The sequence below is a fragment of the Homarus americanus genome, unplaced genomic scaffold (genome assembly GCF_018991925.1).
Source record: "Homarus americanus isolate GMGI-L3 unplaced genomic scaffold, GMGI_Hamer_2.0 scaffold55640, whole genome shotgun sequence".
Taxonomy (NCBI): domain Eukaryota; kingdom Metazoa; phylum Arthropoda; class Malacostraca; order Decapoda; family Nephropidae; genus Homarus; species Homarus americanus.
The window spans coordinates 864,589-881,409 of record NW_024713650.1 but is presented as its reverse complement, the minus strand read 5'-3'; the positions used below and the strand labels follow the sequence as shown (position 1 = coordinate 881,409).

Genomic DNA, 16,821 nt, shown 5'->3' with positions numbered 1-16,821 from the left:
AGGCGTTTTTGTATAGTCTCAGAATATCTCCTAATACCAAGTGCTAATGGCTTCAAAATGCACATGATATTGGTCAGCTTAAAAAAAAATCACAGGGGGGGGGGGACCCCAGACAGATGGGCTTACTGCGCCCTCCTTGCCCCCCACGACGTCTTGGACCCCCTTGATATATTCCTGGATTCGTCCCTGATGTTACAAATTTGAATATTGGATGAAGGCGTCTAGTTTGTATCTCCAGTACTGAATCAGGAGAGCTAGTGACGCCACAGGTAAACATACTGTATATTGAAGGCTCTGTAGTTGTATACGGTATTTCTGATCTCAGATTTTTTATTTCTAAAGATGCTGGAGGTCAAGATAGAAGAAAAATACAAATAATGTATTAGAGCAGTGAGCAGTGGCTACATACCTCCTATACAGTATGTAAGTAATATATTTTATTATTTATTTGTCAGGTGAAAAACAACCCCCGCCCCCCGAAAAAAACCATGGATTATAATACAGCAATACGACATAATCTTTATTAGTTAATCTGGGCGTAGAAAATTTAATACAGTAAACCAAATATAATACTTTTTATACACATATTAAATACTTTATATCAAGGATGTTTGCCCACAATATACGCGGGTTTACTTTATTGCTTCATGATATGGATTCAGTACACCCAAGTACGCTAATCATTTCTACGTTACATTATTCTTTGGTTTCATACGCTGTAACAGATGTAAGCAGTACAGTAAGGGCGGCGTCACAACACACATTGGTAGGGTAACACCAGGAATTATTGATCTTCATGACAGTGATTGTGTTACAACCACGTACACAACTAACACAGCTAAAAGCACTTGTATCTTTTTATATATCAATAGAACCTCTACCACACCTATATACTTGATAGCTGTTATTACCCAAGAGATATCACCTGAATTGATAAACTGGATATCTTATACAGTATACTTATAATCTTGCAGTACAGGTATCATTTACTACCTATGGTGGTACAGTAGCTACACTAGAGGGAGCATGGTACTATAGAGCTAGTAAAAACAGCTACACTTGTGGTGTTTTAGTAACTGTTGTAATGAATAACAATAATAGCTATAGGTTTGGGCTGTTAAAAGCATTATCAGGATATGTTGGTGATCATCGTTGCCTTAAGCTATATGAGGGTAAATAAATGTACTAATAACACGATGCCAGTAGTAGTTCAGTGGGTAAGTACAGTACACATGAACCTCCGAAAGTCTATTCATATCTTCGTTCCCAGATATCGAGTGCAGACCCGTATTTATACCAAGTGTAGAATTAAGTAACCAATTTTATGATACATGTATTATAATATTCAAGATGAAACTGTAATTAGAATTCTTGTTTTGATAAAATCACATGAATTACATTTTGAATTATTATAACTTAAAATGAATCTTTGCATGTTAGTATTTTTTTCTTACATATTTCTTCCATAGGCCTATTCATATTTTCCCTTTTACTCCAGTCTCTCAGCCTACTGTAACAGAACAAGATCTACAAAATGCGAGATTCAATTGTTTTTTGATTTTGTGGATGACGTTAGGAGTATTGTTTACCCAGATAATGCCGGCTGTAGCTCCTTGTCGCTCTGTAACTCTGCTTCTCTCCTCCTGTCATAGGCAACGGCAGCAGGCATAGCGACCCACAGCAGGAAGGTGATGAATATGATGGCTGCAAGGAACCACAAACTGATGGCGTAGCTTTTACTCACGTCCCGTATCACACCTGTAAGTACACCACCACCAGCCAAGACACGTATGTTGTTATGTGTTCATATACTTATACTTTCTGGTACTGTTATGAACCTTCAGATTACGTCAGTCGTTTAATTACAATGGAAGATCTAATTAGACATAACTAGTCGAAGATTGACGATAATAAACAAGATGTTTAAGTTAAGTCTTACCAGCTAAAGGTCCGATGATGATGAAGCCGATGCCGACCATGGCGCTGTTTGTGCCGAACATGGCCCTCAAGTTGTCCAAACCCAAGTACTCCACCATGGCTATGTTGTGTAGACCCATGATTATCCCCACGCCGATCCCCCACACCCCCATCGTCACCACTAACCATACTAGCTCCCCCTTTAGTATCAAACTCCATACTGTAAGGAACAAAGACCATAGTGAGTGTGTCAGGGAGAAAAACAAAAAGGGTCTAAGTCCTGGTCATAATGTGGGTTATAAACAAAGTAGTGTTTATTATCGTGTGTGAGAACATTACTAACCTATTGTAGCGGAAAAGAGGACAAAGATGCCGCTCATGTAGAAATATTTGATACTGAACCAGGAGTAGTCGGAGAGCGTGGACACCAAGATGCGGCTGATGGTGTTGGTGACGGCGGACACAGACACACACCAGGCGGCCGCTGACAAGGAGTGACCTGCTGCCTTCATAGCGAAGGGCACCAGCATAATGATGTTGAAGTGACTGTTGAGGGTGAGAGCACCTATGAGAGCTATGATGAGTGCACGAGGCGACCTTAAGATTTTCAAGTCACACAAACTGTTGGTCACTACGCGCACCACCAAACTCCACACGGCACGCACACAGCAGTCTTTCTCGGCTTCCTCGTCTTCTTGGATACATTCATCGGTGGAGGTGATGGCAGCAAGGTTCTCCGAGTCCATGGAGGCGAGGGTGAGGGTGGAGTGTTTGCAAGACGGGAGAGACGGGTGGGAGTTGTTTATTAAGTGGACATCCGAAGGCCGTCTTGGAGTCGCGGCGTCCACAGACACAGCATTCTCTTGATTACTGTCTAGTGATACACCAGAGTCCTGCTCACCTACACCCTCCCCTCGGCTGGATGATGGCTGTGATAGGAGTGGGTGAGCTCCTTCAGGTGGCACCGTACAGCGAACCCTCTTCATGTGCCATTCCACTGGCTGCATGAGGGCGGCCCCCAAACAGGCGTGCAGAATAATGGCGCCCACTATGAGCGAGGCGCCCTTGTATGTATACTCGTCTTGTAGGTAGCGAATTAGAGGGGCGTTGATGAACTGTCCCGCGCTGATGCCGGCCATGAGGAAGGCGTTGGCCAGGCCTCGATGACGATCGAAATACTTGGCCAAGGTCGGGAAGCAGGCGCCCACACTCAGCCCGCCGCCTATACCTGCACCACAAACATCACATTAGTCTATTATACCAAGCCTTCGAAAAATATTCTCAAATTTAATCTTATCTCCTTACAGTTGTTAAATGAATATATCTAGTTAAATAGTAAGTACATTTTAAGGCATGGTGATGGTGGTGGTGATTCACATGAGGAGGCTGACGCACGGGAGATATGGACTGACACACAGGCGCAGAAGTAAAAGATGGAGGTACAAACAGTACATACAGAGAGAGGCGGATAAATTTGGACTCACCTCCAGCGATGGAGAACAGGAAAAAGAGAGAGACGGTGGAATTGGCTAATGAACACAGCATAACGGCGACGGCAGCCAGAAGTGTCCCCGTGAAGGCCACCTTCCTGATACCCACCTCTTCACCCATGGGGCCTACCACCAGCACCATCAACTTCCACACCAGCATGAAGGTGTTGAAGATCCACGCCACCTCTGTTGACGACGTCCCTGTCTGCCCCAACAGCCCCGCGAACAAGATCCCAAAACAGGGCGCTAACATGGGGATCAGTACCTGGGTGGAGGAGGAATACCACTGTTACGGGCGTCACCCAGGACATGAGAACATTTTCAAACAACACATTTGCGATTTCATAACAACCCAGTCTTGCGATATCACATAGGAAAACTTGTTAATAGAAAAAATAAGTCTTGTTTCGCTCTGGATGCTAGTTGTTCTAAGCGGCCGGGGTTAGATCCTCATAGGAGCAGGCCGAGACACTTGGACGAACATGTGTGAAGATATTGTACTATTTCACCTGGTCGAAGGCACTCATGGGGGACATGACTGAGGTAGGTAATGAAAAAAAAATCAGGATGTGTAAGCTAGAGGAAGACTGAGTGAGGTTATTGGCTGGTAACGGTCAAATATGTACACGAGGTAGTCTGATAATAATATTACTCCATCACAACAATGACTGGAATTTGATGGATGAGCTTCAGGTGAGACCGTGAGAGTGTTCCCAGTACAGTAAAAGGATTTCATATCGATCCTTTATAAAGTGACCGTACTTAATAAACTCGTCTGCCTTTAACTAAAATATTAAAACTGGCGTCCCTGCAGTGAAGGGGTTAAAGACTTTAGTTGTTGAAGCGTATTACTACATTATAACACCAACAACCATCTTTTATTTTTTCCTTCGGTGAGAGAACTTTGGTTGTGCCTCACTCAGTGTTTATATGAGCAATAATTACAAAGGGTAAGCATTTTCCCAGACTATTTCAACTACACATTTTGTTGTATTATGCGTTGGTGTCGACACGAGTCAGCCATGTGTTGACAAAGAGCCGCGGAATAAAAGTATGGGGTGAACACTGAGCAAGAATAGTGAGATAATAATATCGTGATAAGTGACGCCGTCCTTTTATACCCGACACACACACGCCACACACACACACACGCCACACACACACACACGCCACACACACACACACACACCACACACACACACACGCCACACACCTCAATACTCACTATCTATCTAACTACTTCAACCTAAGATGGCGACCGAAATGACGTCAAACTTAACAATAAAACTCCTGTCCCCGTAAAATGTAATGGTGGTATTTATCCCTGACTGAGAATGAAATGTTTATAATACGACTCTGAGAATATAGCGTCTGGTCACGGGAGATACAGTACCTAACCTGAGCCTGGCTGTACAGATCGTGGGTCGAGGTCAATCAACAAACGCTTCACACTGTCATTGGTCAATAGTTAATGTCATTCCATTGGTTCACTATCGACAGTAGACCATTATGGAAGACAGTAATGTATTGATATGGCGTTCTGTAGGAAGTTGATAAAGCCCTTTCTGAATATTATCTGAAATGGATGTAACAGCTGGGAAGGACGGGAGAAGAGGAGGAGGGGGAGGGTATATTTGTGTAAAGGGAAAGTTGGTCTACTTGTGGACTTGATACCACTAAACATTTGTGTAGTTTTAGACACACAGTAGATAACTTTGTGACATTGGTTGGCAGCAGGTAAGAGCCGAATTAAAGGCAAGGTAAACTGGGCACTTGCCAGAGCCTCCACGGTGTTAATTAAAAATAAAATTATTACAGAGAATCATGAATGTTAAAACTATCATAACTATAGGAACTGAACAATGTCCTTTTAGCAATGTTGAATGCCCCTGCCGCCACACCCCTCCACAAATCAAACTCGTGCGAACGTATAAATGAATTTGTCTGTACATATTTGCGTTTCATTTAATGTGGTTTGTGTTAATATGTTCATCTGAAAAGAAACTTAACAGTCAGACGAATAAACCAGAAGACAATACACTGTACTGTTCACTACTCTTAGCTATAGGCCTACTACGCGATAAGGCTGTAGAAATTTCAAAATTTTATAAAACGATGTGTTGACAAAATGTCGCCAATGCTAACAGACAAGCATACCGAACCAACCATCACATTTGATAAGTAGGAATTATCAACAGCAAATCAATACATGAATAACAAGTTACTTACGGTTATTAAGAAGCATCCTAGTACTACCATCCACCCCCATCCTCCATCTGGCGGGCGGAGTTCCCAGGATTCTTCAGACTCCTTGTTTTCATCGCCGCCAGCGCCCCGAGCGGTGGTATGAGCATCCTCAACATTCCCTCTGTTTATAGTTCCTGACGTATCCGTCATGGCGTTGTGGTCGCTGGTGTGTGAGGTCGTCTTGATGTGTTGTTGATGAATTACACTTTTCTGTCAAAAGATAAAAAAGTTTTCAGTATATTCCGGTAGTGTTATTTTGATCTCGTTCGCGAATTTTAGGTTATTTTACATTTTTTATTTCGATTTAATTGTCACATAACCCTCAATAGATTTTTATATTCTTCAATGCAAAATAAAAAGAATAAATGTTCGTTGTCAACTTATTTTATATTACTTTATTCTTGGCTAAAAATTTCAGTCATTCTTTCACCCTTTTTATGTTCACTTTAAACTTAATAATTTATGTTTTCCACAGAATTCTCCTTCCTAAGTTAAGTTAAACTTATTTATCAGTTATTAGCTAAACTTCCTCAAACTATACGTACGATTGATACATTGTTAGTTGATTTGTTGTAAATGGTTTAATTTTGAGGGTAAAGGACCACCCTGATGACGACCAATGTTCTACAGCTCAATTTGTTAACAGTCAGGTATCTTTAGGCCTGGCAACTTTTTACTTTTTTTACTTTTATCCTCTTCGCCACTGATCGGCTTGTTAGCCGCTTGGGCGATCGGTCACGTCTCTGTCACGTACTGTTGGCAAATACTGGGCATGCACCGGCTCCTAAATGTACCTGAACCCGCTCCAGTGTTGGTCAAGTCTTGTCTTGAAAGAGCTCACACTCGGTGCCGTCACAACACTCTCTGGTAGATTGTTCCAAGAGTTTACAACCCTCACTCCGAAAAAGTTTGCCCTCACAGTTTTCTGGACTTGCGGCTTCTTCAATCTTGAGCTGTGACCCCTTGTGGGGCGAGCGTCCGCCAGCTACAAGTTAGGACACTCAACTGAGTAGTGCCCTCTAAAATGCTTATACACCTCAACTAGGTCCCCCCTTGCCCGTCTGTAGTATAAGCTAGGCAAGTTCAGGCGCTACAATCTCTCAGGGTAGCTGAGGTGCCGAAGTGCAGGCACCAGTCTGGTGGCCCTCCTTTGAACATTTTCAACCAACTGACAGTCCCAAGCATATCTCGGGGACCAGATGGGGTGACAGTACTCCAGATGGGGAAGCACTTCACTCCTGAAGATCGTTACGAGGGACGGACCGTCTAGATATCTGAACGACCTTCTTATAAGACCCAATAATTTATTTGCCTGATTTACCTTCTTCTCGTAATGGCTCGAGAACTTCAGCTCATTGTCAACATACACACCTAGGTCCTTCTCACATAGTCTCAATTAGTGCAGTTTCTTCATCCCGTTGGGACATATGATACGCCTCCTTACCGTTGGTACGCCCCAGGTGCATCCTCTTACACTTCGTGACATTGAATCTCAGCAGCCATTCCTTCGACCATTCCTGAAGCCCACAGAGGTCCTTCTGAAGTTCTTCACAGTCCGCTTGGTTCTTAATTTCCCGAAATAACTTAGCGTCATCGGCAAACATTTGTATGGAGGAGTGTACAACGTCAGGCATGTCATTTATGAAACAAACAAACAACAGCGGGCCCAATACACTTCCCTGTGGTACCCCACTTGTGACAGGTACGGATGACGATTTCGTGCCATTAATCACCACACACTGCTTGCGTTCATGTAGAAAGTCTTCTATCCACGCTAGGATATTTCCCCGAATTCCGTACCCTTCCAGTTTCATTTTCAGCCTTTCATGGGGTACTCTGTCGAAAGCCTTGGCAAAATCTAGGTAAATATTGTCAATATTATCACCCCGTTCCAGCCTTATCGCGTAGTAGGCCGATAGCTAAGAATAGTGAACAGTACAGTGTATTGTCTTCTGGTTTATTCGTGTGACTGTTAAGTTTCTTTTCAGATGAACAAATTAACATTCCTACCTCTAGTTATGAGAATGTTCCTCAGCACTCGACGAACCTCCGCAGGTTCAGCAACACAAAGCAAGTCTTTTAAGTGAGGAACCTGAGGACAGCTAGGAACTCCTCTACGCTACTGCCTGTGTACGATAAAAAACGCGTGTAATGATGCCAAGGTTATTAAGCTACTTGTCACAAGATAAGGCACCTTTAAATAAAAATAAATAGGAATTTAAAATGGCATATTTTTCATTTTAGTTGAATAAAAGCCATTAATGTATTTAATCTAATAAAATAAAATAAAATACAGTAAAGACCAAGGCGGCATCTGGCTAATGAACCCTGATGACGTGAGATGCATTGGCTATTCGCTTGAAAAGATGCGATAAACGGATAACGAATAGTTGCTCTTAAAGATAATATAAATGTTGCAATTCCTTACCACGGTAGCTCTATACGCCGTATCATCTCACCCGAAGATATCACGAATATAACTTCGAATTTTTCATATTCCTTCGGTAGATGTCGTACCGTACTGCCACCGATCTCTGCTCTCTCCTACTTCGCGACTTTCGTTTATAGGAAAAAATTGGTTTACGTTATAAATTCTTATTTAACAATAATGCACAATGCAATTATAGAAGATGATTAGTGGGGAAAAAATAAATATATAAAATCGTACAACACAATTTCCACTTAATGTTGCATCCACATTACTTAGAAACATAATGAAGGGTTATGACCTCTGAGCTTGCCAACAGTGCGTAACAGATATGTTTTTAGTTTAACAAATTTATTGGCAAAGCTTGTAGTACAGTTTGCCTATTCTGAGTAATTCAGTCAGGTCTTGACACTGAGGGTGGTATCACTTCTCACTGCCACGCAGGACAGAGGTTCATACACAAAGAAATACATCATATTCATTAACAGCTATATATGTATAGATCGACCGAGATGTCGCTTCTGTTCACGTAACCACAACTCCGCGGCCTGTGCCCAGAAAATTAAAGACCACCTTAATAGTGGTGGGGTGGGCTAAATCCCAGATGTTGTAACTGTGGCGGCCTGCACAATGCTGACTCAGGCAATGCCCCAATCGCCCCCAAAGGCCAAGTCTACCACACGCCCCCCCCAGTCTTCCGGGCCACACCCCCCTGTGTACCCTGTGTCTCCAGCAACGCCTTCTTCAACAACACCTGCCTCTGCCTGGCCTCATCTGGCTACAACACAGCAGTCCCGGCCGTCTCCTAACTCAACTACTACTGGGCCTCCTCCCCGTCTCTACTCTGAGGCTGTCAGGCCTTGTGCTCCCACCGGTGCCCCCCCACAACCCCCCGCCAGTGACATGACACAGATCATATCCCTCTTCCAAGAATTTACCAACCGTATTGAACAACTCTTCGCTACACTCTGTACCACCATCTCCCACCTACTCCTGCCCTCTGTTGCCACCCAGTCACTCCTCTCTTCTGGTTTGACACAAGCTGTTGGTCCCCCTGTGAGCCCCCCCTGCTCACGGCCTACTCCACCGCCGGCGGCCTTCACTACTGGTGTAGTGCCTACCGGGCCTGCCCTGGTGTGTCCTGCTGCCCCCGAGCGAAGTCCTGCCCCATCCTCACAACACTTGGTGCCTCAACCTGTCCTCCACCCACCGCAAGCCGCGCCCGCTCCTGTGTCTGAGCTGTCTCCACCAGGGCTACCTGGACCTGAGGACACCACCCCCGGCTACCTGTACCCCACCGACATGTCGACGAACACACCATCACAATACACTAAAAGGTGTGTCCCTCAATGTTGTCAATGCCTATGTGCCTCCCTCCACCCCTACTGTACCTGCCCCACCACACCATATCACCTCCACCCCCACTGTACTTCGCCACGCCTAGTACATTGGCAACCCTGAGCCTGGCCGCACTGTTTGTAAACTTTGTGGTCAACAGACTCTCACACCCTCTTTCACCACATCCTCATTTGCCCTATGACCTCCCCCTACAGGGGTGGCACCTCTTCCCTCCCTGACCAGATATCCCTCCTCCTAGTGACAGGCCTGGCACTTGACATTATTAGGGACCTGCCACACTTTGCCATAAACAGATAAATTGCACCGGGAATTTTCCCCCCACACACTCATCATTTTGTCACTTTATGTAACTTGCTGACAAAACCCATGATCCTTCAGGCCTTTTACGCCCTTAATGCAGGAGTCATAAAGGCAAGCATGAACTCCGCATGGTTCCCAGTTGGGCACTGTAAACGCTTCTGCGCTTCACCTTGCACAGGATGTAAGGGGGTGCCCAATAAACTAGCCCCCTCGTGGGGAATCTGTAAAAAAATCTGTTCACTGCCATGCAGGACAGAGGTTCGTACACAAAGAGATGCATCATATTCATTGACAGTACATATACATATACACACACACACACACACACACACACACACACACATATATATATATATATATATATATATATATATATATATATATATATATATACACACATACATACACACACATACATACATAGAAGTGACCGAACGTCCAAGCTGCTAACGAGCCGATCAGTGGCGAAGAGGATAAAAATAAAACAAAAGTGTACCGTAACAGAGTCTTAATTAGCCTAAGCGTATGAGGCGTCACAATGCAGTCCCAGCAAGAGAGTGATGAAAACCTCACGCGATAATTTCTTAGTCAGCGTTTTTTCTTTCCCACCACTGCAATAACTATCAAATTTCTTTTCTCTACTTAGCTTACTTGTCGTTCGGGGACGGTTTAGTCTGTCCATTGTTACTTTGTTATAAACGTGTGATCTTTATTATCCAGTGTTAGCATCAGAGGAAACCAGTATCACAAACTCACAATGGATAGCAATTCCCCCCTCCCCCGTCTACCTCTTAACCCAAGGTCAGCTGGATGGTGTGTAGGGATGGATATTATGGGTAAATTAGGTGTCGTAGCCAAATTAACAAAAGAACAGACCAGCCGCTCGATGGCAAGGAAGTCGTTAACTACTCAATGGTTAAGTCAGCGTACTCAAGGGGTTATGTCAACGTACTCAAGGGGTTATGTCAACGTCCTTAAAGGGTTAAGTCTTCGTACTCAAGGGGTTATGTCAACGTACTCAAGGGGTTATGTCAACGTCCTTAAAGGGTTAAGTCAACGTACTCAAGGGGTTAAGTCATCGTCCTTAAAGGGTTAAGTCATCGTACTCTAGGGGTTAAGTCATCATTCTGAAGGGGTTAAGTCATCGTACTCTAGGGGTTAAGTCATCGTACTGAAAGGGTTAAGTCATCGTTCTGAAAGGGTTAATTCATCGTACTCTAGGGGTTAGGTCATCTTACTGAAGGTTTTTTTTTTAGTTAACGTACTCAAGGGGTTTTAAGTTAACGTACTCTAGGGTAATATCACTGTACTCAATGACTAAGTCATCATACTCAAGGTGTTAAGAATCTAGTCCTTTATAATGATCCTTTCAGTCATTGTCGAAATCTTAGAAAAAATGGGATCACGTGAAGATTAACCACCCTAGAACTAACCTAACCTGACCTAAGCCCCCAGGTAGCTTTATGGGGGTAAACTGAACTGGGGGTTTAATCTCCAGGTAAACTAAGCTGGAGCGTCTAATCTCCAGGTAAAATAAGCTGTGGTGTCAATATTCAGGTAAAATAAGCTGGGGTACCTAATATACAGGTGGAATAAACTGAAGTGTCTTACTGGATGCATCCCCTTATCAGCAGTTACGGGACAAAATCAATACTGCACTGAATTTAAGAGAATCCAGGCGCTGGTAGGCTCAGACCAGCTTGGTTTCAGTTAACTAACAATAATACACATGCTGTATACTCTGATTTAATCTCATTTCAGTCCTTGCAGTAAAAGGGGTAATAATTATGAAAAGATTGTTAAGAAATTACTACGTATATGCATTTCAAGATCTGTGTTGTACAGTATTATGATATCGTGATCTGCCCTGTGTGTGTCCAGTCGTCTCTACGTCAACACGAGTGCTTCCATGCTTCCATAATATACTGTACAGTGAGACGTCATTATGCTTCATTTTTGTGCACGTGTATTATTATTATTATTATTATTAAGTTAAATCATCGTTCACAATTGGTTTGACATTAATGTATATTGATTATGCAGGCGGACAGTTCAGCATGTGTATGATTTAAAGTACATAGACCAGAGTCGATGTATACAGTTTTCAAGGTAATGTAAACACACCTAGACAGTGCAGGTATACAATAGGAAAAAACAAGACAATTTGACCGAGGATAACCGACAAAGGCATCAGAGCTTATTCCCACCAGTCCTTTGCTTAGATTTTGTTTACAAATCAGAAGTATTATGGTAGACCCCGTGATCAATGTGACGATAGGTGTCTTGCTTTCATGTTAAGAATGAACCCCAGGCACACTTCCTCGTGGTGTATTTCTTGAACAATCATGAACGTCTCGATCATATCTCACGTTACTGTGCTTTATTTAGCGGTTTTTATAACGCCCCGGGTACCAGCTTCATTGCCCTTCCCTGAACACGTTTGATTGCGTTGGTTGCCAAGGCTTCCTTGTACACCACCAAGAATTTCCCCTCATATATGTTAACGGTCTCTGGATCTGGCTCTCCCTGTTGACTTCTTTGTTGATATGACCGTCAAACGACAATTGACTGTCATCCACCACGCCCAGGTATTTCCCTTCTCCTTTAATTCATTCACTTTACTTACCAGCTTCCTAGTCAGTCAGATTAGTTCAGCGTTAGCACACGAGGACACCGAAACATCCAGAGATAACCTACGGTGTTAGGTGAGGTCACACTGGTTAACACCATTTTCAGGGCCACTGTTTCAGGAATACCTATCTTAAGCTATGTCACGTGTGACTGTCGGGAATCGGGAATTAAACCCAGGTATTACAATGTTGAGAACAAGCATGTTACAGCTGTACCACCCTATATTGTACTCTCTCCTTGGTTCTTGAGTATTCTTTCTTACTCTTCATCTCAGTCTTTAGTACACATCCATTATGGTTCGTTAAGTACACGTATATGAATCAAATTTCACGTGACTTTTAAAGATCTCGAGCATCTTCATTCGCCATATTTAAATGTAAAACAGTAAATAAACACGCGAACAAGATAAACAAGGGAGTATTTTACATAATATTAAGTTAAATCAGTCAATATTCATTCTATGATGTTGATGGGAAACCAAACTGACCTTGATTGGAGATTGTGATCAAGTGAATAAATTTAAAGGGCTTGTGGCACCTGTGGTCAGCTGTCCACAACAACATTGTCAGCACTAATGTCTCCTGGGGGAAGGTTCACCTATTTTCACACCTTTTGACTTAAAATTGGATAAGACCATTTGAATTAGTTAGAATTATAGCATATTACGTTAGGGTCAGTCAAATATATTTGTTCAAATTTGGTCTAGTTTGATTAGTAATGGTATTGTTGATAACGTTAGCAGCCTCATGGTACTCTAGTATGTGGCTAGGACAGATCACTCAGTGCGGGCCTCTGTTATGTGTTGATTTAACTCTTTCCTTTAAATGAAGCTCATGTGAACTTTAAAGGTAATATATTTATGTTGTTTCTGTAGTAGATTACAGTGTGATTACAACTAATGTGCCTTATCTGGAAATGTAACGTAAAACCTCAAATATATATGTAGTTGACTCTTCATCAAAAGTCTCGTGCAACATTTTCAGTCATAACCCGTAGAGGTGTAAACTGTTAGTGGGTATTTAAACCTCCTGGGGGCACAGCTGGATAAATTCTATAATAATTTAGACCTCAGACTCCTTGAAAGAACCCCCTTAGGGAAATTTTTTTTTTTGGTAGAATAAGACTTGTTTCTTACTTTACTAGAGCTGCTCCTGAATGTAATATAATCTAGTAATGTTAAGTTATTGTTGTAGTGTAATTAAGTTAAGCCAAGTGTGTTTGATTCGTGTTATCTTTGATCAGCAGCTTACTATAGTCTTACTCATCAGCATTTGTGAGGTACAGTTTGATATTTGGGTTAGGTTAGGTTAATGAACACCACCGTGTAAATATCCCGGTAGACTGCATACTATAGTAGATTATTTGTATGTGTGTTAAATGTGATTATACATTAATGTCAATTATTTCCCACAAAATTGATTTAGAAAATACTAAAATTAATAATCCTAAAATGTTTCACTCATTTAATTATACAGTATTGTGGTTAATTGTATGGAAAAATGTCTTCGTATCTTCTCTCGCGATGGCTAAGAAATTGCTATCTTTGTGTCTTCTCTTGTTTGGGGTTAGGTTAGGTTTCTCAGGTATCATTTAATTTTTGGCCATCATGAGACTTGTGATGATATAGTATTTGTCGATACAGTTAACCTCGGCCTTTTATTTTAACTGTTAATCACGATGAATCTAGTACAGGCGTTCCCCAGGTCACGAAAGGGTTCCATTCCTGAGGACGTTCTTAAGTTGGATTTGTACATAAGTCGGAACACATGTTATGTGCTTACCGTACTTACAGAACAATGTTTAAAATCCCACTATATCATAGCTTAAGTCCTTATATACATCTAAAATCACTTAATTTAAGAGAAAAGAAGAAATAGAATGACAAAATACAGTAAATTAAGTAAAAAATAAGTCACCGGGTATATAAAATTTTGTCAATTTCAAGTTTAACCTCGTTCATATTGGCGGGCGTCCGTAAGTTGGACGCTCGTAAGTCAGGGACCCCTGTATTGAAAATTAAGGCATTTATATTTCATAGTACAGTACATTACAGCGGGTTAAAGATATAAGCTGATGACCTGTCCCTGAACACGATGTTTTATTCCATAGAATAAGAAGTACAGTTTAGTACAATATGTGATGTTTATGTGCCAAAAGTTATTTAATGCCATTAATGGTTCAATGAAAGATGTTTCATTTATTGCAAAGACTTCCCCATATATGGTACTTATAGTAAACATTAGTAATACTGTACTCTACTATACTGTACTGTACTGTACTGTACACTGTAATACATTGGTAAAAATGTTTTTTTTATAACTAGTAAGTATAAAATATAAATAAAAAGCTATACATTTTGTGTATGTAAATCACTAAGACATTTGACAAGATATCCTCCACTTCCACTGGTCTGGGAGAACCCACTGGACTTTCTAAAGGTTGTGTGGATAAGGATCATGTTACAGGGGGAGAGTCACCTTCCATCTCACGTGAGTGGAGGCTTAACACAGTACAGTACAGGATGGGTGATGATTCCCTCTGAAATTGTAAGCATTAAAATAATAACATTCTATTTGCCTACCTGTCGTTTCTCTTGGGTTGTTGAGTATATATACTGTAGTGAGATGGAAAGACAGGTATATAGAATTTGAAGAAGTGTGACACAGTTCCCTGTTTAGGTCTGTGCTCTAGCTCAGTCATGGCCAGGTTTTCTCACAGTGAGGTTGGCAGGTTGTGTGATGTTTTTTTTACAAAACAATATATTTTGCGTGGCTTAACGTGTGTAATATGTTGTTGTACAGCATATTTATATAAATTGATAGATAGTACTAGTATATGCTGTAGTTAGTAATATTAAGAAATTACTCTATACAGTTTGTGAAAATTATTCCCCAGGAAAATATGCAGGTTAACTAGGCACTGTGATACTTTTTCAGTATATTGCTAGATTACCTTAGCTATAGGTTGTTTTACATACTGCCTTAACATCAAACATCTTCTTGAGTTATTGTCTTCAGGAGAAATGGCTTGTCTACTGTACAATGGAATATTTTTTTTATTTAGTATTATACTGTACTGTATATGAGAGTTTAATGGTGTTTTATTTGTTGAAAAAATGAGAATGAATTACTAGTCAGTCTCATGATAAGATAAGATAAGATAGAGCACTAACATGTATGGTCTACTCATTGTTATGTATTGCAGGAGAATGCACAGTTTGAGCAGCATGAGGGAGAGCATTCTTGAGAACAGTACCTGGTTGGTTGAAGAGTGGATGGAACAAAGACAAGACAAAATTGTTTACAGGACATTTGAAGAAAATTGTGACAAATATTGAAAAGGCTGTGTCATCATCATATAAAATAATATGAAGAAGGAAAGTGATGAAATGTCAAAAGAAAAACTGTTGCTTAGATTTATTAGATGCTACATTGATGAATATTGGTAAGAACACTTTATGAGTACTGGATAATGGTTGTGGCTCTCAAACTGTGCTAACAGAAGCACACCTATACAACTGGTTACCTATTGACATAAATTAGTGAGTGTCACAACATCTCCAGTCACCATGGATCCAATCTTCTTCAACACAACTGCCTTCTGTGGCACAATGGATTTTATTTCCTGGGATACACAAAAGCTCAATTTAGGCTTGTGTTTCCAAAAGGCTGTGATTACTGTGCCAGTTTTTGCTCTCTTGGCCATTGTGTCAGCTTACTACATAGGGAGGCAGTCAGAGTGGGTGGTGCGTAGACGGAAGCAGATGGCAATAATCTACACCAGGATTGTCTTGACTGTGCTCTCCCTGGTGTTGGTGGTGATAGAGCCGATCCTTCTGTTCTTCGTTGGCCACAGCAAAATCTACTGGGTTGATGGCCTTGTTGTTGGAGTACAGGTAAAGTGCCAAGGTGTTGTTACAGTTTTATTGGTTCTTTCATTTTATCTTTTCATCACCAGAACTCTTATGAATACAATAACATTAATCTAAGATTATTAAGTTTTGGAAGTGGTATTTTAGATTATGAAAGGTTAACCAGCCATTTAGTTTATAGGATTGTGTCAATGTTTGCTGCTGAAAGAGTTACGTATAATACAGTGTTGGTGTGTATTGCAGTCACTGTCATGGCTGGTGCACCTGGGTTACTTAACCTCTCTTAAGACCCGGCTCAGTGTTGGGACACGTGGCCCAACCCCCATCATCCTCGCCTGGCTGTTGACCTTCCTCTGCACTATCAACCTGGCAAGAACTACTTGGTATGAGGAAAATGGAATATCAAAATTGATTGAAAAAATAATGAGATTCATGGCTTTAACTCAGATGTGTTTACAAGTAAGTGTTAACATATTGCTTGTCTTATTCTCACTTGAGGTACATTATGGTTTGGTATATAAATTATTGCTCAATTTACATTATGAAAAACTAACTGATACCTACTGTATACTGTTTAT

The 16,821-nt window shown here is 41.4% G+C and overlaps 2 protein-coding genes across 5 annotated transcripts in view; one reads left to right on the top strand and one right to left on the bottom strand.

Annotated features, from left to right (window-relative positions):
- Window positions 1–507: 507 nt before the first annotated feature.
- Window positions 508–15,083, bottom strand: LOC121872545 (monocarboxylate transporter 9-like). Of its 4 annotated transcripts, none has more exons than XM_042375354.1 (6): window positions 14,954–15,083; window positions 5,637–5,864; window positions 3,402–3,672; window positions 2,261–3,145; window positions 1,940–2,137; window positions 508–1,758 (listed from the first exon to the last, which is right to left on the bottom strand). In XM_042375354.1, exons 2-6 carry the CDS (start codon window positions 5,802–5,804, stop codon window positions 1,586–1,588), a joined length of 1,695 nt encoding a protein of 564 aa, XP_042231288.1. In that variant the 5' UTR covers window positions 5,805–5,864; window positions 14,954–15,083; the 3' UTR covers window positions 508–1,585. The 4 variants fall into 4 exon arrangements, with proteins under 4 accessions (XP_042231288.1, XP_042231267.1, XP_042231278.1 ...); XM_042375333.1 differs by lacking the exon at window positions 14,954–15,083 and adding an exon at window positions 12,368–12,609; XM_042375344.1 differs by lacking the exon at window positions 14,954–15,083 and adding an exon at window positions 7,665–7,758.
- The window catches only part of LOC121872538 (ATP-binding cassette sub-family C member 10-like), a 20,422-nt gene continuing 16,715 nt past the window's right edge, over window positions 13,115–16,821 (top strand). Inside the window, exons 1-3 of the mRNA XM_042375325.1 lie at window positions 13,115–13,220; window positions 15,577–16,267; window positions 16,487–16,702. Of these exons, the coding sequence (XP_042231259.1) occupies window positions 15,941–16,267; window positions 16,487–16,702 (543 nt within the window). The 5' untranslated portion in view covers window positions 13,115–13,220; window positions 15,577–15,940. The remainder of the gene's footprint in view (window positions 13,221–15,576; window positions 16,268–16,486; window positions 16,703–16,821) is intronic.